At 38.4% G+C, this 26,115-nt stretch overlaps 3 protein-coding genes across 4 annotated transcripts in view; 2 read left to right on the top strand and 1 right to left on the bottom strand.

Moving 5' to 3' along the window:
• LOC307250690 (protein NLRC3-like) overlaps nt 1–26,115 on the top strand; it is a 439,475-nt gene that overhangs the window by 267,835 nt on the left and 145,525 nt on the right. The gene's annotated exons all lie outside the window — the stretch shown is intronic.
• On the top strand, nt 9,016–26,097 carry prr33 (proline rich 33). 2 transcript variants are annotated; one of them, XR_013844889.1, is made up of 4 exons: nt 9,016–9,052; nt 9,497–9,544; nt 20,134–24,981; nt 25,096–26,097. XR_013844889.1 is itself a non-coding variant. In XM_080028191.1 (3 exons), the coding sequence occupies exon 3, from the start codon at nt 20,149–20,151 to the stop codon at nt 23,230–23,232; it is 3,084 nt and encodes a 1,027-aa protein (XP_079884317.1). In that variant the 5' UTR covers nt 9,016–9,052; nt 9,497–9,544; nt 20,134–20,148; the 3' UTR covers nt 23,233–26,097. The 2 variants fall into 2 exon arrangements, 1 of the variants encoding a protein (XP_079884317.1); XM_080028191.1 differs by having other exon boundaries at nt 20,134–26,097.
• lsp1a (lymphocyte specific protein 1 a) overlaps nt 18,434–26,115 on the bottom strand; it is a 36,944-nt gene continuing 29,262 nt past the window's right edge. Inside the window, exon 13 of the mRNA XM_080028192.1 lies at nt 18,434–19,858. Coding sequence (XP_079884318.1) covers nt 19,836–19,858 — 23 coding nt within the window. The 3' untranslated portion in view covers nt 18,434–19,835. The remainder of the gene's footprint in view (nt 19,859–26,115) is intronic.

Below are 26,115 nucleotides of genomic sequence, written 5' to 3' on the forward strand. Positions count from 1 at the left end.
TTTTTTTTAACTTTGATTATTATTAGTATCACCGGCTCACCCATCTGAATGATAGGTGAGAAAATTATATTTGGTGCATTATTACTTTTTGTTTAATGTCAGATTGAATAAAAAAGTTACACTGGGACCGCTTCGTACATTTTGTGTATTTTGACCTTTAAACTGCATTAAAATGATGAAAGATCAATATTTTTTCACCATTTTTTTTTCCATATTTTTCATGAAGGGGTTGTTGTTCAATCTATGTCATGATTTAATTAATCACAATTAAAAATTAACCCTTTAGATGCCAGTTTCGATCATATACCACCAACCGCTTTTTTGAAAAATGCACTAAAATTCAATATTCAAATATTTTTTTTAACTTTGATTATTATTAGTATCACCGGCTCACCCATCTGAACAATAGGTGAGAAAATTGAATTTGGGGCATTATTACTTTTTGAATAATGTCAAATTGAATAAAAAAAGTTAGATTTCTACCATTGACTTGCATTATAAGAAAACTTTTTGGCAACCCGCCTTTAAATTAAAGTGAAACATTTTTTTTGCCTCTGATTTCCCATATTACTGCAGAAAACACAATGCAATTGGGTAAAATGAAAGAGAATAGTAAAATTTACCCATTTTATCACCTCTTTTATCATCAAAATATGAATTTTTATGATGAAAACCACTCACTAAAACTACAAAATAACAGCTTTTTTTTTTTTTTTTGTGTGTGTGAGTGTGTGTGTATGTGTCTGTGTGTGTGTGTGTGTGCATGTGTAAGTGCATGTATGTGTGTGAAAGTGTGCTTGTGTGTGTGTATGAGAGGAGAGAAATTACAAGGGGTACAGATTTGCTGCCCTAATATCGTATGACACATGCAAACACACACACCCCCCCACACACACACACATACACACACAATCTTATTTTGTCATGGACATGCAGACAACAGTCCCCCCCATCCATATCCAAACACATTTGACATTTTTCTTTAGATGTGTTGTCGCAGTGGCCAGTATTCCTGAAATTTTTTAAAATTATGAAAAATCCTATTTTTTTTCAGGTTTGTGTCATGAGGCAAGTTTTCCCCCAGTAATACACCATATGAAATTCATAAATCAACTAGATAATAGTTAAAACCTAAAATGTGATGCCTTACCTTCAAAATGAATGCAAAACATTATATAAATTCTGATTTTATCTTGGCATGGCCAAGGAATCAAAAATACTGGTTTTATGGCTTTCTATGAGTTCACGAAATGGCATCTTTTTAGACAAGGATTTCAGTGTATGTGATTTGAGTACACACAGACACACTCCTGGATTTTTTTTTTTAACTTCAACCATTCTGACTAAAAGAGGTGTTCACTAACTACACATCAAAACTATTTTATTGTATTTTTTTATTTTTTTTATTGGTTTGCAGCCATGAATTACACAAGGATGCCAATTTGTTGTAAAGGGTCACCATAGAGATTAGTGGGGGGGGGCTAAAATGGGGCATTTTTTTTATTGACCTCATTTTTACATAACCTTATCAAGTTTACTACAGAGAAATGGGAAATTACAGTCAAAAATATTTTTCACTTTAATTTAAAGGTGGGGGTCAAAAAATGTCGTTATAATGGAAGTCAATGGTACACAAAATGTACGAAGCGGTCCCAGTGTAACAAAAACATCTCACACAGTCAAAATGAAGTGGAAATGGATGAAACTCAGAATATCAAAACTTCATTGTAAAACACACCTCCTTACCAAATTTTATGGCTAGGGGACAATCACAGCCAAAATTATCTCAAAAATGCAACCCCAGATACACAAATCTCCACCAGCGGGGCATAAGGGTTAACCTGTGTCGATCCATGTTTTGCTTGGGATTTGTTTTTTTCTTCGACGCCTTGGTTTGTCAAGAGTCCAACCAAATGATTAGAAATAAATGCCCACCTCTCCCCTCCCTCCCACACACATATCCCAGACAGTTTTACTCCATGCAGTTACGTCCCCATGTGGACCCATTCTCTCCCCTTCTTCCCTCAAGCCATATAACACCAATTGTTACCTGGTCCACATCGGGATGTAACACGTTGATATTATATCGATTGAAGGAGGAATGGGAGACAGTTGTTTAAATACTTCATACCCAATTTATTAACAAATCCCAAATTGAATGACGAATTAAAATATATCTAATCTAACTTAAAACACAAACCCAACCAACACCAAACCACACAGATGCCAACACAAGGCACACACCACCCACAGCATGGTCTGCTGCAAAATGGCACAAATGGAGAGTGAAGTCTCAAGTTCTCCTGCTTATATAGGCTACTGCCCCTAGGAGCAGAGCTAATTGAACACACCTGTGTGTGATTGAGTGACTCCTGAGCTCACTCAGTGGAAAACTAAAGGGGTACACACACAAACAACACACATGGCCATACAGAACACAGGCCATACGACATGCAAAAACAACAATGATTAGCTGACCATTGATGAAAGACACAAAGATCACAGCCTTATTCCATTGGGCTGTCAGTCAGTGATTCCTCAAATTTGGGCAAACATTCTTAATTGTTTGATAACTTCACTATAAAGTAAGGAATTCCTTACATTAATATTTGTGATTGTAAACCATTTTAAAATGTACCTGTCAAGTTGCCACGGTCAATGTGTGACTGTGAGCGTTGTTTGTATTATTTTTATTATGTGAACGTTATTTTCTTTCAAAAATCAATCTCTTATCTTATAGATCTCCTTCTGCAAGATACGTTTCTGATGTAACATCTTGTCTTTTTGTTTGGCTGCAACTCTAAACAAGCTGCAGCCCACACACACACACACTGCCCCCAGCCTGATTTATTGTATAAGCTGCTGGCTCTGTGATATGGGTGTCACTCACCGCCTCCCGAATCAAGTCAAGTCAACTTCTGTAATATGTGCCAGACATACAGAGGAATCGAGATTACATTTCGTATCAACCCACGGTGCAATAACAAAATGATAAAAATAAGATAAGATGATTAATATATACCATGAAAACATTTGGTCAATGATACGACCCCTTTATGATTTTCTCTACTTATGACATCTATTGCAAGATGTCCGTCCTGGGAGAGGGATCCCTTACTCTGTCAACTCTCCCTGAGGTTCCTCAATTTTTTAATCCCGATAAAGGGTTTTTACTGGGAGTTTTTTCTCAGCTGAGCTAAGGGTAGAGTGGCATACTGTATGGAATATAAAGCCCACTGAGGCAAATGTCTATTTGTGATATTGGGCGATACAAATAAAGCTGATTTGATTTATAAACTATAAATAGATTAAAAATAGTGCAAAATATAAGGAACCTCTCATTTCCTCCAGGGGGCGCTAGAGTGACGGAATAAAGACCAGAGACTGGTCGTCCTCACGTGGGAGTGTCAAATGTTTCCTTGTCAGAGAAATGCAAACCTCAGGCCAAAGGACCTCCTATCTGATTATGCTGTTGTTGATTTACAGTTGGACTGACCGGAGCTGTTGGGATGAGCAGTGAAACAAGACACAAAAATCCAACTAGAGGTGTTGTGTGAAGTACAGCATTTCATTGGTCAAATTAAATTTACTCTATATGGGAACTCTGGCACCATTTTAATCCCAGGATCATAAATCTAAATTTTTGATATCACCTCTTGATACAAAATCTTTTTTTAGTTGGATTGTTTGTTAAAAGGATCCCCATTAGCTGTTACCAATGTGGGACAAGTTAGTCTTCCTGGGGTCCACAACAACAAACTCACTTAACAATGATAAACTAAAAGCAGTAAAATATAGAAATTAAAAACAGAACATATTCAGAATTCATTACATTCATAATATGTGTGAATAATTGCTGGATGGGGATGATTGATACTGGCAGAGCAGTCACTGAGATGACCAGTGGTTGGAGGTGTGGCATGAGACACAAGATGGAGGTTGCAAACAGGAAATGGTGTATTTATTAGTGATTGGCTGTTGAGCAGCAGTAGGGTTTGTGTGCAGCAGATTAAATAAATAAGGTACAAACATTTGGGGGTAACAAATCAAGCAGCAAATATGGAGTAAATACACAGAAAAGACAATGCAAGGCAAATTGATTTATTTAGCACAATTTAGACACAACTCTATTCAAAGTGCTTTACAGGGGCATGGATACATCAAGATCAAAGTTTTTATTTGTGTCCCAAGAGGGCAAATTGGTTCACAGCGAGGAGTGGCTAACACCACAACAGTACAATACAATAGCGGACACAAAACATCACAACATGTACACAGGCCTGGGCACAAAGTGCAAGAAGCAGGGAAAAAAACAACACAACAAAGTCAAAGTGCCAATGCAGTCACAAAACAGGTCTTACCATCATAAAATCATAACAAAATCATAAAGTGCCAAGATATAAAGTGCTTTGTAGTAAGCAGCATCAATCAGTAGCAGCAAAATAAAGTGCAGAGTGCCGTTAGCATCAACGCCAACAGCAACAAAGTCAACACCACAGCACCAGAAAAAAATCGAAATCAAGATCAACAATAGCAGCATTTACCTGCTGCTGGTAGCATTGGTTGCTCGAATCGAGGCAGGGGCAAAGGAATATTTTTATCTATTTTTGGTGGTCTTAGGGACACAAGCGAAGGCCAGATGGCAACACCCTGTATTCTGAATTAAGAGGGTGGGCACTGTCTTGTCGTATGGACCTAGATTTTTTGAGCAACTGTTTGCTATAGGATCAAGGCCTTCTAACTGGATGCCAGTCATTTTAGCAGCAGTTTTTACTATTCTCCCAAGAGAATTTGTTATCCTTGGTAGTGAGGTTACCGTACCAACAGATGACAGAAGGAGATGACAGAATGAATGTAAGCGCTGTAAAACAATTTCAACAGGCTTTTGTCAACATTGAGTCTAGCTAATTTCCTAAGGCAGTAAAGGCATTGCTGGCCCTTCTTGCACAGCATGTCAGTGTTTACATCAAATTTCAGGTTATCAATGATTGTGCCCAGATATTTATAGCTGGGCAGGATTTCCACTGGCTGGCCACAGATGACAGTGTTCTCGGTGGGATGGGGGCCACATCTGAAATCAATACAGACCTCTTGTTTTAGAGATGTTAAGTTCAAGGAACACATCGTTGCAGCAGGTCAGGAAGTCCTCTGTAACCTGGCCATGCCCAGTCTCATCATTATGGGAAAGTACCCTCCAGAGGGAGGGTACTTTCTGCTGACAGATCTGTTAAAAATCTAATTAAAAATGGGACCTAATTGATGTGCGCAGGTGTTTAGTAAGCGGCCGCCGATGTGATCGGGGCCTGGACATTTACGGGGGTTGCATTTTTTAAAACAATTGGTCACATTCTGTTCCCTAAAAAAGGTCTAGAAGCGGGGGGCAGACAGAAGTCAGTTTCTGATCACAGAGTGTTCCTCACTAAAACCATGAGTTTTGAATTCGACATAAAAATCATTGAGGCTCTGAGCAAGGTGCTGGTCACAGGTATAGTTGGCTAATGAAACCTTTTTACCTTTATCTTTGAGCCCAGTGATGGCTTTCATACCATCCCAGGCAGAGCCCAGATTGTTTGCTTCAAGTTGGCTCTCGATTCTTTTCCTTGTAGGTCTTTTTGGTTAAAATACATCAAGATTAAAATACGTTAAGTTAAATATACATTTTAAAAGCGAATGAAAAATATGAATAGAGATAAAACATTTAAATAAATTAAAAATTACAGGTTAAAACGGGAAACAGAAAAGTCTTCAGATTTGATTTAAAAAGAGCTTTGAGTTGCAGCAGACCTCAAGTTGTCTTGGAGTTTGTTCCAGATATGTGGAGGATAACTGAAGGCTGCTTCTCCTTGTTTAGTCCTAATTCTGGGGACTGTGTGTAGACCTGCAAGGTGATACAAGGAAAACAAATGGCAACCAATTACTTGCTGGTCAAACCCTCTGCAGTTCACACAGCACACAGGCAGGAATACGGCGCATTATATGGGTTGAAAGGTTTGTACTCACGTTTGTTCTGACACATGCTAGGTTGGAGGAGAGCCAGTGGCATGGCTGTTGATCGTCTGTCCCTGGCTGTCTTTGGCTGTTGATCCAACCTGGGTGGACTGCAAGACAAAGGGCAGCCAGCTCCCAGTCAGGGCTGATTGTTGAGCCAAAGTTGTCTGCATCTGGCAAGACATCTAAACCCCTGAAGGGAGGTCTGGGGGCATTTAACATTCTGCAGTCTGGTGAAGAGAATAAAGTAAAAAGTCCACATTTATTCCAGTTTAGATGAATAGTAAAACTAACAAAACATAAATTGCTTGCAGCCATATATGCTTAAGTAGACTGAGGGACGGATGACCACTATTGCTAATGTTATTGGGGCGACTAACCAAATATCTAAAAAATAACCTTTATTTATGAAATTCTGCCATTACAAGAACATGTTAAGTTATAATATATAGATAATTGAAATTATATTGGCCAGTCCTACCATTACTGTAGTAGTTGGAAATTTCAAACAGGTCCTATATCAGTGAATTAGCTTTCATGTGTGTGATAAACATGGCCAACAACTTTTCAGAAAAAAGTAAGAAAGAAAAATAAAATACATACCATCTCTGAACTATGCAACCTATCAGTGCAAACATTAAATTACCGTTCAGATCTGACACTTGACACTTGAAGCAAGGTACTCCGAACTCACCAACACAGCAATGCTAAAACTCTAAACAAAGGGAAGACAAGGACTTAAATAGGCAAGACAGGGGAGACAACGAGGCAAAGGTGAAACACATTAGGGAGGGACCAATAATCACACACTCTCTCTCTCTCTCTCTCTCTCTCTCTCTCTCTCTCTCTCTCTCTCTCTCTCTCTCTCTCTCTCTCTTTCTTTCTCTCCAGTAATCAAGCAGGAGGGAAACTTGAAAGGACATGGTGAAACAAAAGACACAGATACCAAAGTAAAACAGGAAACACAGGGATACACACCAAAACAGAATCTCCCCTAAGGAATCATAAAACCTCCTGAAGAACCCATTAAATATCCTTATTTCCTTTAAGTACATATACCACTGGGAACCTAGAGCCAGTTCCGGTTATATGGTATGGATGGGAGATATGGGAAATATCACCATGTCCAAACTTGCATTTGTTCGCATTTTGAATTTTTGAATTTGAACCTGAAAAAAAGATTGTATACAAAAATACTTAGAAGCCTATGCACGACATTTTAGATCTGGGTTATCATATTGAGTTTGTAAATTACCTCCATATACTTAAAATCCGTATTTAAGACTGGGATACTGAATATATCCAACATTTTAAAAGTAATTTAACCCAAATGTATTATATAAGTGTGTTTTATTGTCAATGCACGATTGCAGATCTAAAGGATTTGAAGGTGCAATTTCAGGGGAGGGGGATTTGTTTACGTGTTTAGAGCCTGCCTTCAGTTTACAAAAATATAGTTTCTCTAAATGTAATTCTTAGTATTTAATTATTGTATTATCAGAAATTAAAACCAAATTATTTTGAAACCCGCAACCAAATGTGAGACTTGAATATGTTCAAGAACAAAACTGTGGGCCCTGCTGCTGTAAACAACAACAGTGAAACGGTAACTTTTCAGGAAGCTTTCTAACTTCAAACAGTGTTCAAGGGATCACATTTTCCCGTGAAGAAAGTTTGTTATAAAGTTGTTAGATAGTACCTTATAAAATGTTGATTTCTTTGACACAACCAAAGTTATATAGTGCGCCTTTAAGAACTCCTAGACAAGTTAGGACCCTAAGGGGGCTTTCAAAAAGATCTCATTTGGCCCAGACTTTCTGACTTTTTTGTTTGATCTGATCCAAATAACTGAACCTTGGTCCAAAATCAAGATGTGGTTCTTGGTCGGTTCATTTCAAGTGTGAAAGCATTGTATATTATTTCAATGTCAATCAAATTAATGTGTTGATTCATTTTTCTTCATTTATTTATTCCATCTGATGAAAAATACCAACCCAAGCGACAACACAGCGGCGTCAGACGCACGACAGTCTACAAACCATTCAATGTCCAGTACAGGGAGACACAGCCCACATGGGTGATGACCACTAATGAACATTAAGAACTTTAATGTTATCTGTACCTCAAACAATCCCCAATCCCATCAGAAACCCTTTAATCTCTATTATTTCTACAGAATTCTTAATTATTTCAGGGTAAGCCGTTTCTAAGTATTCTAAGTGAGTGTTTATGTTTGTTTTTTAGAGGGTAGATAAAAGAGACTCAAAAGCTTCACCTCTCGTGAAGTGGAGTGGTAATATCGCGTTCATGTCTTATCAGAGTTGTCGTAATAATAATGTTCTGACTTGTAAATAGCGCTCATGTCAACAGCCAAGTCCTTAATACATATAGGAAACTACAAAATATCCAACTTGGCACTCAATAAAACATACCTGAAAGGAAATAAATACAGCTCTGGAAAAACTTAAGAGTTCAGTCTAGATTTTACTTCAATCTTAATCTCAACATTACTTAACGAAAATGCTCGAAATAACCTTTTTTTTTTGGAATTTGTTAGAAATATTGTCGGTAGTTTCTGGAATAAAACCAAAATGTTTGTTTTACTCAAACATATGCCTATAGATAGTCAAACAAGAGACACTGAACATTTGGAGTGGTCTCTTAATTTTTTCCGGAGCTGTATATTCATAAAAGCCAAAGACCACAGTTCAATGCCATCTATTTGGACACTATGGAGCCCCCTGCCGGGTCCCTAGCAGGGCCTCGTAGGACCCCTGGGTGGCCCTCGGACCCCACGTTTAGAGGCCTCAGAGCGCTGGTGAAACCCAAGGTCTTTGTGGCCTGTCCGCACTCTAGCTTGCCTTCTCTCTCCTCTGTCACAGACCACGCTGCTGTCACTCTGAGCAGCTCCCAGGCAGCGCTCAGGATTTATTTTTGGATCGCCATGGCGTCTGTTCCTTCCATTTGTAGGAAGGGGGGGTCGCGTTCTGGGCTCAACATGAACCTGCCGCTCTGACACTCCGGCCTGGGACAAGCAGGCAGCAGCCGGCCGGCCGTCGCACAGGTAAACAACCCGTCATTATATATACACCTTTTATTCTCCAGACAGACAGATAGGAAAAAGCTATTAGCATTTAGCATTGTTAGCAAGGCAGCTGCTGTCGAATGCATGAACCCCCACCCTCCCCTCTCTCTCTACCCTCAACTACCATAGATCTGACTAGTGTCTGCAGAGCTCAGGGCGTTTTTTCTTGTCCTTGGTGCAACATTTAAACAACCAGCAGGGTGCTAAACTGTTAGCTTCGCACTGTTTCGATTCAAAACACACTGCTGTTGCGCTGTTACTTCTCTGTCCTAGCTGCAATGAGGAGTGACTGAATGCTGATCACATTTTTAGCTTCAAAGGAATTGCTTTCTTTCTGTTGTGTAATTGTCGTGAATAAAGTTGAGTTTGACTTTCAACGTTGAACTTAAAATCGAATATTATTCTCTCTTTGGTCCGTCAAAGGGGAACCTGCCTGGAGTGCTCTGAACATCAGCAACACGTTTTTACCTGGTACGTTCCGTCTTTTTAAACTTCACTGTTTGCTGTGTTTGTGTGTATGTGTGTGTGTGTGTATGTGTGTGTGTGTGTGTGTGTGTGTGTGTGTGTGTGTGTGTGTGTGTGTGTGTGTATGTGTGTGTGTGTGTGTGTGTGTGTGTGTGTGCACGTGCGTGTGTGTGTGTGAAGCCTCATAACTTCACTGGGAGGCGAAGTAATGAGTGACTTTTTTGGGGTGGATTCACTTACTTAAGCAGAGGCCATTGTGGACCAGCTTGGTTGGTGGTTTGTATTACACGTCTATTATTACCCTTTCCTCTTTTGAACTTGAATCCTGAAGGCGCTCCAAATACCGAACCCACCAGTGCCTTAAATGGAGGAGCGAGTTCTCATGTGTCAGGCTGGCAGCAGGTTTAGGGAGGGAGGGAAGGAGGGAGGTGGGTGATTGGGAGGGGTGGTACAGGCTTATGGGGGTTGGAGGGCCTTTAAAAACCCCTACCAGATCTGGCCTACATTTCAGTGCGGTGACACACATAGTAAACCGAGGATATTAAACAAATGTTTCCCTATGATGTCAGGGATCTGGATAGACTCTAACTTATGTAACTTTTATTTTAAGATCAAATTGGCGGATATATTGATATTACGTGATAATTGTGCAGTGTTTTTGGGAACAAAAAGGACCTTATTGGGGGGTGATAGAAAAACTGAAAAAACAATAACAAACCAACATTTTTCTAAGCTAATTTCTTCACCATTCTTGTCCTCTAGTGTTAGTGGTTATATTCTCAGTGACACTGTATTTCTGATGGACCTATCCAGTGTCATTGGGCTAGTGATGTCAAGGGATCAGATGCCCTGCATTCACTTTCACACTTCAGCAGATATATATACACACCTCCACACGGGTGTATTTATGTGGGAAGAGACGTGAGAGGATCCTGACACGACAAAGATGCAAAATAAAGCTCGGCCTGTAAAACTGTAACCTCACAGACCCTCGCATGCAAGATTCCTCTCTGGTCAAAGTGCAAATCCTTCATTTAACTATTTAATCTATTGCAGAAGAGTGTGAAAACCAAGGCACACAGTTGAAAAGCCTTTATTAATACAGCTAATGCAAATCAAATGTAAAAAGAAAAATGCATATACATGTATAATAGCTGCTGCACCTGGACATTTTGTTCTATAAAGTGCATGGTTTTCACACTGTTGTGCTAGTGAAACACTGAAAAACGTCACTCTCATAATACAATCCTTGTTACAATAAGCAACAACAATTTGTATATAAAATTCAATGCTATAATATGAAGTATAACTAACTTGTCAGAACCTAGTTAAATTAACTTAAACTTAAACTTAACATTTTTGAAAATATTAAGTAAATGTCTCTTAATTATTTAGAAATCATAAATCATACTTATTTAAACTAATAAAATCAAGTCCATTTAATTGTTTCATGGCCAGGAATGTTGCTATTATGCACCAAAGATCCATTGTTAGAGTTTTTTCACCCAACACCAAAAATAATCGCTCCTTTTCTCTGCCTTTGTTAGAAATGTAATACATTGATTGGTCGATCAAAACTAAATAGACTTCCATGAAATTGGGAGACATTTATTCTGATTTCTATAAATATAATATTATACTTATAGCAGCACCCTCCACAAGTAGCAAGCATGATCTTAATCTAGATTTTGATATGTCAACAATCAATGGACAGGTTTACATAACATTTTCTACAGATGTTTATGATCCTTCGGGGATGAAACCTAATGATTTTGTTGAACTCTTACCCTTCCCTCTTGCTCCCCCATCATGAGGACAAAGTTAAGCCTGGCACTGAAGAAATGTCTAAATGAAAACAAGCAGATTATCATTCTCCAACTCCACAGAGAATGAACCATTTTAAACTGTTAATGATCGCATGACTTTTCTTGTAGCGCCACCCCCAGGACAAACTTTGCATTTTTTTTGCTCCACTACTAGTAACACTTGAGGAAAAGCTACATCTTCAATGTTTTTTATTTGTTTTGGGTATGTTGAAAAAGACAAATTAAGTTGCATGCTTTTATGGTTAAACTGGCATTTTCTTACCATTTAAGGGTTGCGTCAACAGAACATTAACCTACATCTGTAATCATTGTATGAATTTGGAGCATTGGTCATAATGAAACCTTTGACCCCTGGACCCTTTAAATAACACGGGTCAAATAAACTTTGTATTGGCATTGTAAAGTTGAGCACAGCAGCTGTTCAGACATAAAAGAAACGGCCAAAATGAAACTGAAAACAAGAAACATTGGCTCTACTCCTAAGAATACAAGTTATCCAACTGCAGTGGATAGAGCGTGTACCATATCGGCTCCAGCCTTCGTTGCAGTGGTCGCGGGTTCAAATCCGACCCGTGGACCCTAACTGCAGGTCATCCCCCCGTCTCTGTACTATCTAATAAAGCTTGAAAATGCCAAACAATAATCTTTAAAAAAGTATAATCTGGGTGATTTATATTAATCTGTTTTAAACAGTTCTCTTGTTGCGCGCCCCAAAGGCTCCGTCTCATCTGATTTACTGTTTTCGTGGAAAGTAATGCAGCCTGTAAAAAGCAAGAGAGTCTTAAATAAGGGGGAGCAGGTGATTGGCTGGGCCTCCCTGCCTTCAAACTAAAATTAGGCCGAGGAAAAAGCTTCCACAAGGATCAGCTGTGAGACGGTAACTTCATCCAGGGAGAGTTCGGCTCAAAATCTCCTGCTGAGTTTTCTAGCTACCAGTGATATCTTGCCTAAAACCTAACCCTAACTATTATGAAGAGCATTCAGCACTCACACAAACATGATCAGTCATCCTCAATATGTGTCTAGAGGAAACTTTCCATCAGAATCCAATGGAAAAACTTCTTCTTAAATGTAATATTTTTTAAGGTACCACTTTGCAATAAGGGTACATTATTTAACTGTTAGGTTATGCTTATATTAAAGCTTTATACACATTAACTGACTGCTAATAACTGCTTAGTTGATGCTTGGTAAACATAAACTTCGCATGAACTAACTGTTATGCTTAGTAAATTCTTTACACAGCATTAGTTAACTAAACATAATTAATGCTTAACCGAGTACTGACTAAATGTTAATAACCAAGCGTTAACAGTTAGTTGATGCCTAATAAGCATTACGTACGCATTAACTATCGGCTAATAGCATCAACTAAGTATTAACTAACAGTTAATTAATGTACACTGAAAAAAATTTGGAGTGTGATTTACTTAAAAAAACCTCTGTAACAATTTGCACGCAGAAATTCCAAGTAAATTTAACTGAGGGAGCAAATTATATATAATATGATATTCTCAAGTTAAATCTACTTACCAATAATGATTAAGTTTAACGAAGAAATTCTTGTAAAGTTTACTAGCAAATTTCTGCTTTCATGAGTACATTTTACACAATCTCCTTCAGTAAAATGTACTCTTGGACTAGCACTGCATTTACTTACAAATTTCTGTAAAAAATACTACTTTTTTTCCCAAAGCTTTTAATTGGTTGGACCTAGTTCTTGTTTTAGCATTATTTAAGTAACATTTATTTAAGTAACATTTACTTGAAAAAAACCCTGTAACAGTTTTGCACACAGAAATTATCTGTAAGTTTTACTCAGGAAATGAAGTAAAGTTAAGTAACAGTAAGAAACACAAAACATGAAATTACTTTATAAAAAGCACTTTTATTTTCCAACACTATTGCAATAGGTAATTGCTTACAGTATTCCAACACACTGACTGGCATTAGCAGATACATTTAAAAATAAAAAAAAACAGTGTTGCCAGTTAGAATACAACAACAACTAAACTCTCTCTCTCTCTCTCTCTCTCTCTCTCTCTCGTCCCTATCCTTGAGTGAGTGAGTTTGAAGAAAGAACTGCCTAGAAGTATCACTTTAAAGTGCAATAACTGCAAGTACCATAAAGTGCAATAACTGAAAAAAAAATATGACTTAGGAAATTATGCTATGAGACTAACAATATGTCAGTTACCATAACAGAATATACAAACATGTAATCTTACAAACTGGGCTCAAATATTTGGAACAGGACATTTCTTTATCTAACTAGCTCCCAAGTATTTCCTCTGAACCACAACTTCAACAATGCAACTGGTTCGGGAACCGGCACAGAAACAATCATCTCATGATAGAAGTTTGTTGTGCAAAGCCCGGACTTTGGAAGACATCTTCAGGATGTCAAGCTCAAGAAAGAGCTTCTGAAACACTTCGAATGTGTATTTCAACTTTGGTGGGTAACTCAAGTTCATTGCATAGATAAAACCCATGAGCAGAAGGCAAGCCTTTGCCACACTTTTACAATCATCAAGAACCTCTTTTCCCTCGATGATGATCAAGACATGGGCAGGGCTGTGGCCTTCCTGTGCAGTACTTCCATGGACGACAACAATCTTCAAGACATGATGAGCATGGTCATCTCTGATGGCTTCTTTGCTGACATCCTGTCAAAAACATATGAATCAGTGCTTGGAAGTCATTATACTAAAGATATTTTCTTTAAAGTTCCTGAATATGCAAGAGGTGATTTACTGGGTTGGCTTATTTGAGTGGCCATTTACTACTTATACAATAATGCAACAGAAATAAGACACTCAGAGCAAGACATTGGTTAAATGCTGGGTATGTATGTACACAAGTACTGATTTTAATTAATTTAATTTTCACATAGATGGACACTTAACTTAAGTTATTATTTATTGAATTTCTTTTCAGATCTTTCTCAGTTCAAGTTAACCCTACTTTGTGCCTTTCATCTATTGGTGTACATTGCGGTCCAGATGTAACAATCGTTTTTTTTCTCAGAGATGATAAACTGGCATTATTTCAAAAACCCATAAGGTTGTTAAAAACTTTAGATATTTTCAGAATCCTCAAATACTCTTGAAGAAAAAATCCTTTTGCTGTACTGTTTTGTTTGGACTTGAAACCCAGGTACAATTAGCAAACAGGTTAAAGACAATTTCACCAGACAATATTTTTTCAGTCTTTTTAGAATAGTCTTGAGAACTATGAAAACCATGTCAGACTACCAACACATATTTTTAAATATCCTTTTGGGTTTTTCAGACAACACAAGTTAATTATATTTCACAGAATATGTTATCTCTGTGACCCAAAGTAATGCTAATACACGGAGAGGCACAAACCTGGGCCAACCCCTAAGATGTGCTTAGCTCTAAGGACATAAACAGGTAAGTATACTGTATTCAGTGTTGAGGGAAAATGTGAGATTGGCTGTGATTCAACAAAAAAAAATAAGAAAATGGGTAAAAATTTAAAAAATAAATTGAAATAAATGAACATTTGTAAACATTTCAGATACAGCACTAGTCATGTATCTTAAGCACCAATTTAAGTTATTGAATTTAAAAGGTTTTTCCCCTTGGAGAAGAAACAAATTTAATATGGTCTGAATAATAATTTCACAAATGTTCAAAATGTACCTGATAGTCTTTGATGAGTTCCTCTGCAGACTCTCCAAGGAACTCTATCAAGCAGCGGATGGTGACATCTCTTCTGCCTTCAGCATGTTGCTGTTACACAGACAGAAGTTAATTTATTGCTGAGAACAAACATATTATCTTTGTTCAAATGAGCTGACGTGTCATCAGTTATCCTATGTATTTATTAGCTCAACATATGACGACAACAATTATATTTTTAAACTTTACCTGGCTGAGTGAATCCAGCATAGGCCTTGTTTTTGTGCCCGGGACCCCGCCCTTTGTCTGAAATATCTCCAGGAGTTTGGTTGAGTAACTGTCCAATTTTGACAAAAAAGTTCGCTCCAGATGAAGAGTTGTGATCCTTCTGAACTCCTCTTTGATCTGAAACAATTACAAATAAAAAAAAACACAACATGATCATGACAACCCACCTTGCTTGAATAATAAAGTAGTCCTCCCAGTTTAATACAATACTACTAAGCAGCAACACAATCTATAGCCTTCAAAATGATGATCAATTTTAAGCAATACTTCTGTTAAAAGATACTTAGTTGCTACATTATACAGTCCACCTTCCTAAAATGAATGTAGTATAATACCACTGTTTTTGCATGGTGAACTTCATAATCTTGCAAAATGTATCTTACTTATATTCTTCCAGCCTGTACACACAACAATACAAGCATCAGGTAAAGAAACACAAGAACTGGATTTACCTGAGTTTCACAGAACAGCCCAGGCCATCTCTCCATGAGGTCTTGGACTGCAGGGCACTGCTGGACAACTTCCATTCTTCGATAGGAGAAAGACCTCTCCATTTTCTCACCAATGATCTTCTCACAGTTTTTCTTCTTTACTTCCTGCAACAAATCCACTCTCTCATTCTCTAAAGAGTTCTGTGTCTCAACAAGTGGCAGTGGTGGCAAGTAATTAACTTCTGCCTTCTTTGGCTTTTTGATGTCTTTGGATGAACCCTCTTCAGAGATTCTTCTTTTCAGGGAGTTAACATCATCATAATTGCCCATTTTGTATTTGATCCTCTGTTGCCAACTATATAAGCCATTAAAAGACCCCGGATCTTTGAGGCATGGGTACTTTTCAACCAAAGCTTCTACCACAGCTAAAACCTGGAGACCAGTTGGGTATGCTGTATATGAAAATATGGTGTCTGCTAGCCTCTCGAGTATGCTACTCGTCACTTTTGGATTGTTCAACAGTGTGCCATCCTTTTCATAGGCTTGGTTTCCTACTTCCATCATAAGGTCTACATCATGAGGAAAGGCAGGTATTGGAAACGTTGCCGGCCATGGCTGAGACCATAAAGATTGTCCACTTTCATCCGAGGAGGACAGCAGAATTGTGTCCTGAGAATCAGAAGACTGGCCAGCGCTTGTATCAGAAGACTGTTCTGGAACTAAGGATTCGACATGAGATACTTCCACAGGACTGAGAGTTAGGACATTTGGTTGAGTAAATACAAGCTTTAGTGTAGCCTTGTCTTGCACTTCTTCAATGGAGCTTAGAGTGAAAAACTGGCCTCCAAAATCCAAGTCTTGATACATCACATTAAACGCCCTGGTGATATGAAATGTCTCTTGAATAACATCATTAAGGTCCTGAAGGGAGTTTGGGATGCCTAAAGGTATAACCAGTTTACGAATGTCATCATCATCCAAGATGATCCGCAGCTTTGCCGGGGTACCCATCTCCACAGGAAGAAGCTGCAGTAATACAGAACAGAGGAATGAATCAACATGAAATAAAGCATACTGTCACCACCACTGTGTTGTGCCAGGAAAAATCCTGCATATGAAATTATTTACATTTAAGAGGCAGTATTTGTATTTTTTAACATCTTTCCAATTAGTATTTATTTTTTGGCACCTCTTTTACTTGCAATATATATTCCTCTTTTAAAAATACATGTGACTTATTTAAATATATTTCCCTTTAAAAACGTTTAAATGAACTGTATTGCCATTAGGCCTACTGTTTTAAATCAGCATGCAAGTTTCAACAAAGAAAATTAAATAAATCAGACTGTATTTATATCACAATCATTTATGAGTGAATACACTTATAACTTACTGACTTCTAAGTCAAATGGGCCATCACTGCTTCACTAACAAACTGCATTTAATATTACTGGAGTGATAGCAACTTAGCTTGGCTAGCTTCAATGTTAAACAATGCCTGGTTTAGTATAGCAGCTAGCTGCCTTTGCGATTAGCATTAGCTTTGTGGCTAACATCATTAACAATCTTTTAAACATTTTAAACCAATTACAATGATACAGCCTGTGCCACAGCGGTGTTAACACTCAATAACTCATACTAGTCTTAAGAGAAGTAACATTATCTGAACAAAGCAAGCATTGTGTTGTCAGTTTAACCAACAGGCTAATATCAGCAAGTCAAAATGGTGCCTCCATTCAATGCTAACTTTACCGGACCTCAAAACACAACGGGCCCTAGATGAAAGAGGCTCCTCGCGTTCGGTATCACACACTGTGGCACTGTTATCCCTGCAGCCCTGTTTACTTAAATGTCCATGCTGTTTACCTGTGCTATGTCTGTGTCCATGGACCTCTAAAAAGGACTCATGCAAGTCCAATAGTGTTTTGGCGCAAGTCCAAAACAGCCTGCGGACGCGGGAAGAGCCGTTAGCCGGTTAGCTGCTAAAATAGTAGAACAATGACTAAACCCACAGACCATTAAAAAGTTAGTTAAGCATATAAGTTAACATACCCCAAGGCTCCACGTCCATGAATTGTCTCATCAGATGAGCACCGAAACAATCCCCCAGTCGAAGTGTGTCGTCCAGAAGTCCTGTTAATGCCTAGTTCCTCTGAATTCAAAATGTACTGAACTCATCCACTGAGCATGCGCAAGATTGCAAGCTTACATACTATATTTGTATACTATCTATGCCTATTATCTAAGTAAAGTTTACTTGCTTATGTCAGGCTGTATGGTCAATACAGTTGTTATGTTAATATTACTTGGAAGGATGGATAATATTTACATATAAAAATGAGGATACATAATTACAAATAAAAATCAAGTAACACATTAAATAAAGGGTGACATTTTGAAGTAGAAGCACTGAAATCATATTTCCTTGTAAAATGTAATCAAATAATCAAGTAATAATTACAAGCCCAAAAAATCATTTTTTTCAGTGTACCCTTATTGTAACGTGTTACCATTAGTTGACACTTTTGATGCAAAATGATAGTAGTTAGACAATGTATTAATATTTGAGAATAATGAAGGTTGTTTGAGCAAATTGTTGCTTTCTATTGTATACATTTAAATCAGCGAGACAACGAGAGAGAGACAGTGTGCAGGAGTTTTTTTTTCCTATATTAATAAATGAAACAAAATGGAGGGCTCAGCAAAAGTAGAAAATCATTTTAATTTATTCAAGAAAAAGTGGTTATAAACACATACAATCAGAAATGTATTAAAAGGCGGAAAATGTCTGCAGCAGTCAAGACACTGGGCTGAAGGCAACACTGAGTAAAACTACAAACATACACAGGGTAATCTCAGTGTAGTGAAGGTTGTTGCAATGTAACAGATAACAAGTTAATGTCCTCAATAGGGATGACTCTGAATATTCGACTATTTGAGGATTCCATAGAAGGAGCCTGATTTGACTGACAATCTCACAGGTCATAATAGTCGCAAAATGTGGTTATAAAACAGGATCATACTATTCTGGCTACATGGGGTGAGCTGAATGTCTGAATTTACATGGGATTGCTTAGTCTTTCCCAATTTATCTTGACACATCGCTTATTGTAGTATAATTATCAGAATTATACTGTTTATACAAATTTGAAAATAACTCATAAACTTCTGATCAATCTTTTAGTGTGCATGAATTGTAGATTTAGTCGCAATGAAATAAATTATTATGCCAAGTCAAGAAGACAAACTGTAATTGGGTGTTCCAGCCCCTTTGTCTTGTGTGGTAAACATTGATGCCAAGGTCACAAATGACAATACAGAAATTATTTGACTGTTACTCGACTATAAGCAAGATTTTACCAATCAGATTTCAGTATGCTTCTCTTAGTCGAGCACACCCCTAGTCCTTAACTACACGTCAAGTTTAAGACGTGATATACTTAAGCAATAGCTCACGACAGGCTGTGGAATGTGCTCATTCTACAACAGTTAAGGGGCGTTCTTCGGCCAGACGCAGAGCAGAGTGTTTACTCTTACGCTTTGGCCTAGCTTTAATACTTGTTATTGTTATGAGTTATTATTGTTATTAGTTTGAACTTATTTTTTGAATTTTCGACCAAGTATGTTGTCAGATGTTTCAGATTGTTTTTAGCCAAAGTTGAAGTGCAGATCATATGACGTAATACAGTGTGAACCATTAATTCTACCTGATTTGAAAAGGCAAACTTTTTCTATTCAAAAAGCCCTTTAAGTTTCACTACACACGATAATACAAGGGTCGACCAGACATTAGGAATGATTCACCTAAACACTGTAGTGGGGAATGTAAGCTCACGGTCACATACACAGTATATATACATAATAATAGAAACATATTGACCGAAAAAATACAAATGCAAATAGGAAATTGATTAAATATCAACATTTGATGGTCAGTACATTTGGGCTTATCCTTTTGGTTTGTACTCGCCCAACTGAGAGAAGCTGAAAAAGTAATTTAACTGATAACAAATTAAATATTGAGTCTGTGAATACTGGTCCTTTTAGACGTCTCTATAGCCAGTGTGTGTGTTTCTGTTGGATCAAGATGGGAAGAGCCAACTTCTCAGTAATCATCATGATACAGATCTGCAAAAAGACACAAATAGACAAGGTTAAATATACAGATAGACAATTATACAGTGGTCCAACTTACTATTAAGTAACTTTTTTTGAATTATAAATTTCATGCCAAGACAAATTAAAAAAAAAAAAACGTTTTCCAATGTGCAAAAATCTTAGCAAGAGGTTGTACAGTTTTTAGTCTTGATTCAAGACATTATTAGGCCTAAACTTTACAACTGACGAAATGTTTTGATCCTGCCTCACAATGACAGTTTTTGATTTTTTCCCCCTCTACCTAGGGTGCTGTAGCGCTCATGGCTGTCGCTTATGGTGCTGTGAACCAGTTGGGCCTGCTTTGCCAGCAGTACCCCCCTCCGCTGCTGCCCAAGCCTGGAAAGGACAACGCTCGGCTTCAGAAACTCCTCAAGAGAACCGCCAAGAAAAAGACTTCCGTTACAACAGCGCAGTCCGTCGCACTTTTCCGTTCCAGCCTTTCCCCTGTGAATGAAGCAAGCCCGGACCTCGAGCACAGTGACCACTCCACTCCTCCAAAGACCCCGGAGACGCCCTACAGCCTCTTCCATGTCCAGCCCCCACCGTCCAGGTTCACCGTCCGGCCGCTGTATCAACATGTGGCGTCCCCGTACCCGCAGCGTGGAGGTTTTGGCGGCAGACCGGCGCGGTACTCACCTCAAATGGTGTCGACGCCGCAGTACTCTTATCCGCAGCAGGCTACCCCATTGTCCTCATATGGGACAGGGCCGACTCCGGGGCCAGTTGCTGCCCAGGTCGGGATTCCCCAAATATCCCTGACTGAGGCAACGGTACCGGCCACTGAAGTGAAAGTGTCAACGTTTGGTGGTGATACTCATGCCGGGCTTAGACCTGCTGCAACCGTAGGAACCCCACAGCCAAAGCCCTCAAGTTTAGGTCCTACTCCTTACGTAGCACCACCTGCTCAAGCCATGACTCGCCCGCTCACTGTGTTGACCCCAATCGGCAAATCCAAAAGTCCACGACCAACGTTCAAAGCAACAGAACGTTCGAGATCTCCCAGACCGATGTTTGACGTCCCTCAGATCAGGATGTACACGGCGAGCACATCGTACTACGAGTCGTCCAAGACCCCGCCGGTTTATGACTCCGCTGGATTAACCGCTATTGGCAGCGCAGTGACTCAAAGTACATTGACAGAAACTAAACAAGATTTGGGTACAGTATTTGATGTCAGAAGAGGTCCCACACCAACGTCCCAGCCTAATCTATTGGGCACAGATTCTCAGAGAAAAACCCCAACTTCGGAAACCAAAAGAGTCACTCCGTCAATTGAATTAAAACGAGCCACACCAACGTCTGATATCAAGATAGCCGCTCCAGCAGTTGAAATCAAAAGAGTAAAGACTCCGACTTCTGAAGTCAGAGCTAAAACACCAACTTATGAGCTACAAACAACAAGAACTGCAGCAGGACGCCCCAGAACCCCGGCATACCACACCGCTCGGGCCGCAACGCCCAGCTTTGAAGTCTCAAGAACCAATCCTCTCTTGTTTGCAGTGTCGCCAATCACCGTCGAACCAGAGAAGTCAATAACGCCCCAGACAGTATCTGCTGCAAGTAGTTTGTCCGCTGCACAAAGTGTGAAGACCACTGAAAAGCCTAAAAAGCCAGCTGAAACGATACTGAATGGGGACGTTCATGCAGCGATACCACCCGCTGCAGCTAAACCAATTCAACAACCAAGTATAACAAAGTCAAAATCAGAGCCCGATCTGACGAAGGAAAAGATCGTAACTGCTCCTTCTGGCTCTAAAACTCCCACATTTGAGCCGGGAGCACCAGCAGTAGTGACTTCTGTCAGCCAGCCGAGGCCTAAGACTCCAACTTTCGAAGCATCCCGACTTCTGACCACATCCCTTGGCTACAAAAGACCAAGGACACCAACGTATGGGCCATCCCCGTCTGGTGTGTCACCTGTTCCCTTCCAGAGACCTAAAACTCCAACCCAAGTGGCTCAAAAATCAAGGTCTACCTATCGTGGGTTGACACCGGCGGAATACGCTGCTTATGGGGGAATCAGAACTTATACTCCAGCGTTTGGTATCGCCGGTATTACAACGCAGACTGAAGAGGAGGTTAAAGTAACACCAGAGAAACCCCCCATCCAAGAACCATCTATGGAGGAACAATCTACAATTGAGGTTTCTAAAGTCCAAGAAACCCCCAAAGTAGATGTAAAACCACCTCCGAAAGTTGAGAAAGTTGCTACCGCCCCCGTAGTCCCTATTATTATTGTTTCGCAAGCATCTGACACCGTGGCAACAGTGTATACACAAGAGACAAGAACCGTTACCAGTCAGGTTGCAGCAAAACAAGAAACAACGGTGATTCATGAAACGCCAAAGCCAAAACCGCCAACGGAAGAGGTGAAACCGAAGTCGGTAACTCCAGTACCAGTTCCAGAAGTTAAGCCTAAGCCAAAAACTCCTGAAGTCAAACGTCCTCTACCCAAAGGGGACGACCAGGATCCTATGAAGGCTGTGAGAAAACTTTTAGGCAGAGATAAAGTCCAGACGGTGGAGCAGAAACCTGATCAGAAAGAGACTCCCAAACCTGTAGTTGCCTCCGAGCCTAAAGCCGAAGTATCCAAGCCAAGTCCTGTTTCGGTTGTAAAGGCCGCAGCTACTGTGTCAATAGCAAGTGAAGACAAAAGTAAAGATAAGAAAGAAGAGTCAGCAGTGAAAGCACCTGAGAAAACACCTGAGAAAAAGCAAGTTGACGATTCCTTCCCGGTAGCCGAACCCCTCCTGAAAGTCATACAGAAGCCGAAGGGAGTGAAATCTAAACTGAGCGGATGGTCCAGGCTCAAGAAGCACATGGTAGTGGAGCAAGAAGAGCCAGAATTTCCAGCGATGGTTTCTCAGAAGGCGGCAGTGGCCCCCGGTGCAGGGCAGCAGGACCAGCAGGGTGACAAAGTGAAAAAGCCAGATGAGAAGGCCGTCGACAAGCCTGCAACTCAAGACGGGAACCAAACCGAAGCCCCTCCCGTAGCCTTAAAGATGTGGGACGCGGTGCTATTCAAAATGTTCTCCACTGCAGAGAACATTATGCAGCAGATAGAGTTGAACAAAACCGAAAAGGAGAACGAGACAGAAAAAGAGAAGGGGAAGCCGCAAGAGGGCAAGGCAAAGGATGAGCAGAAAGAGATACCTTCGTTTGCACACCGGCTGCCTGTGCTGCTATTTAGTCCAAAGTTTGATGCCAAAAGGCTTAAAGAGGCAGCGTCTAGGCCGGTCACGAAAATGTCAACCGTTTTTGAAATGGGTCTGATTGGACGGAAATGTGATGAAGGAGAGAAAAAAGACTTTAATAAAACAGCAAGGGGGTTCCATTCTAATTAAGCTAATTAATAAAATCATATACATTTATATATATATATTAAAGAAAAAAGAGCCAAGACAAAAATGTAAAGGAAAAAAAATTATATATGTTTAATGTACAGGTGCAGAAATCTTGCAGAATTCTTAGTTTTTGTGTGAAAAGAATGGCGTTTTATGGAAGTGTGTGTGTAGAAAAAAAAACTCGGCCATGATCTTTATACTTGACAAATGCTCTGTGTTGCATTTGTGTGACTGGTTGTTTTTGAATGTTTAATGTTTGTATTTGTGTGTTAGCTGGAAAGAAAGAGAGCTACATTTGTCTTAAAGTCATTCAGACGTCACATCGGATTAAAGCTGTTATGTTTTAAGTAAATTCAGAGCTTCTCATTTTGTTCCTTTCAACACGTGTTCACAATAAATGGAGATGGTAAAGTTATGCATCTGAATATGTTCGGTTCTTGTAAAGAGAATTGACTGTGTTAATATTAAGGCTGTGATGTTATTTATGATGAACAGTTGCTTTTTAAAAGGTGCTACGAGGAACTTTTGAATATTTCTAAAACAGTCTAATTTTTCCTCTGATGTTCATAAATGACACGTAACAGCAAACGAGACCATCCGTGAAAATAATGCTATTTTTATCTAGTTTTTCTTAATGCCTTTGTCATGGGTACGCTCACCCAGGAACAACAGCTGGCGTGGTAAAAACACTACTGCTTTTGTCCAAAGGGAGGCGCTATAATTCACACAAACTGAAAGTTCCTTAGAGCACCTTTAAGTATAAAAGTCAACTTAAAGTAATACATCAAAACAGATCTTTCACAATATCTGTATTTTTATACACAGAAAAGTAGTTAAAAAATGTCAAACTCAAGGATTTTAAGACAAATCATTATGAATTTCTCTTAAATGATCATACTGATATCCGGTTTTATTCAAAATGGTGCTACTTGCCTTAGGGTAAGACCTCTGACTAATGGTAATGGATGTGTTTGTGTTATATAAAATATATATTTAGGCTGCAGATGGTTAAGTTTTGTTACAGTCGCAATGAAACAACATTTAAAAGTATTTAAAAGCATCTTAATTTGACCTTGGTCGGACGTAATGCAATTAAGGGAGACCACTAATTGGACATTACAAAAATAAATACAAAAAAATTGTTTTATTGGATTTTGGGGCAGCAGGCAGGAGAGGAATGTGAAATGTATTTATTGTTTAATTGTTCAATTTATTTTCAAAATACTTAAGGAGTGCAAGATGATTATATGAATGTACAGAATGTCAAAATGTTTAACCAGTAAAGAGGGTTTTTTCAAGATAATTTCTTGGCATTTTTATGCTTTTATTAAATAGTTCGGAGAGAAAGAGATGAAATGGGGCAAAGGGGGGAAATGATATGCAGAGAACGACCCGGGCTGGATTCTAACCTGGGTCTGCTGTGAAGAGGACTGAGACTCTATGTTCTAAAAATCACTACCTCATTACTTTCGGTATAATTAAGATTAACAACATAATTTTTAATTTTCAATATGTAGAGTTGCGCAAGGATTTATTTATTTTGCATCTATAAAAAAGCACTGGGAGGACGAAATAGTGTTTTGCCATCAGCACAACTTTTTTGTTGTTGATTGTTTTGAGGGAACTATATAGTTGATAAAATAAGGACTTAAGGACTTAAATGAAAGAACGAATGGTATACAGACAGTAATGCACTCCTTAGTACATAGAGCTCTGGAAAAAATTAAGAAACCACTCCAAATGTTCAGTGTCACCTGTTTTAATATTTATAGGCATAGGTTGGAGTAGAATGAACATTTTGGTTTTATCATATAAATAACAGACAACCTTTCTACCAAATTCCAATACATTTTTTGTCATTAGGAGCATTTTCAATTAGTTATGTAGAGATTAAGATTTAAGAAAAATCCAGACTGGTCTCTTCATTTTTCCGGAGCTGTAGATAATTTAACTTGTAAGAAAATTTTGTTGATTTCATTGTGACTTGAAGAAGGCGGCTGATGAAATAAAAGCTGATGTAAGTTGATAGAGAAGAACAGTGAAAAGCGGCCATGATGGGATGTCTATGGGACAGTGGACTGTGTAACTGTGTAGGGGTCAAAACTCAAGATCCACAGACGGGTTATTTAGATGACGTAATGCAGGGTGAATTTTGATTTAGTTTCATTACTTTTTTTTTGAATGTGCCGATTTTGTTTTTCTAATTATATATGTATTAATTTATAATGATTGTGTGTTTTTTTGAGTTCTTGGTTGTTTTACATGTTAATGTAGTTTTAAGAAATAAGGTCACCTTTCAAAATCGAATAAGCAGAGTTGCTCTTATCTTCATTTAAAGTTTGTTTCTAATGTTGAACACTTATTAGCTGTTACAATTAATTTATGTAGAAGGGGAATGATTTTCCAATCCATATCGATTGCAGGGTTCATGGTCTGTCTGATAATTATGAGTTTAATTTTCTGGTGTTAAAAAAAATAAAAAATAAAAAATATATTTATTTAAGATCAATGAAAAATGTATATTACGAAGTAGTTTGTTTATTAAAAAAAATTAAATAAAAAAAGGTTTCCTTACTTTGGACCTAAAGGAATATATGAACTAAATAAGTAAATGAAAAAATAAAAAAATAAACTGGGTAAATAATTTAAATTGGTAAGAAAAAAAATGAAAACATATCTAAGATCAATGCAAATTTTCAATTATGAAGTGTTTTGGTCCCAAGAAAAGACAAAATAAATTAAAAAATGTTTTAAACAAAATAAATTGTTGGAGGGTTGATATTTGTTTGATCCCGAAGTTAAAAATTTGGAAAACTTGTTATACATATTAATTGGACGTTAATCTAGCAATAAATAAATACTTTTCAAAACAAATAAAAGTTT

This window comes from Ammodytes marinus, assembly GCF_949987685.1.
Source record: "Ammodytes marinus genome assembly, chromosome: 5".
Lineage (NCBI taxonomy): Eukaryota > Metazoa > Chordata > Actinopteri > Uranoscopiformes > Ammodytidae > Ammodytes > Ammodytes marinus.

Excerpts from the sequence above, each read along its gene's own strand:
- prr33 (XM_080028191.1), top strand. The coding sequence starts at position 20,149 with ATGGCTGTCGCTTATGGTGCTGTGAACCAGTTGGGCCTGCTTTGCCAG.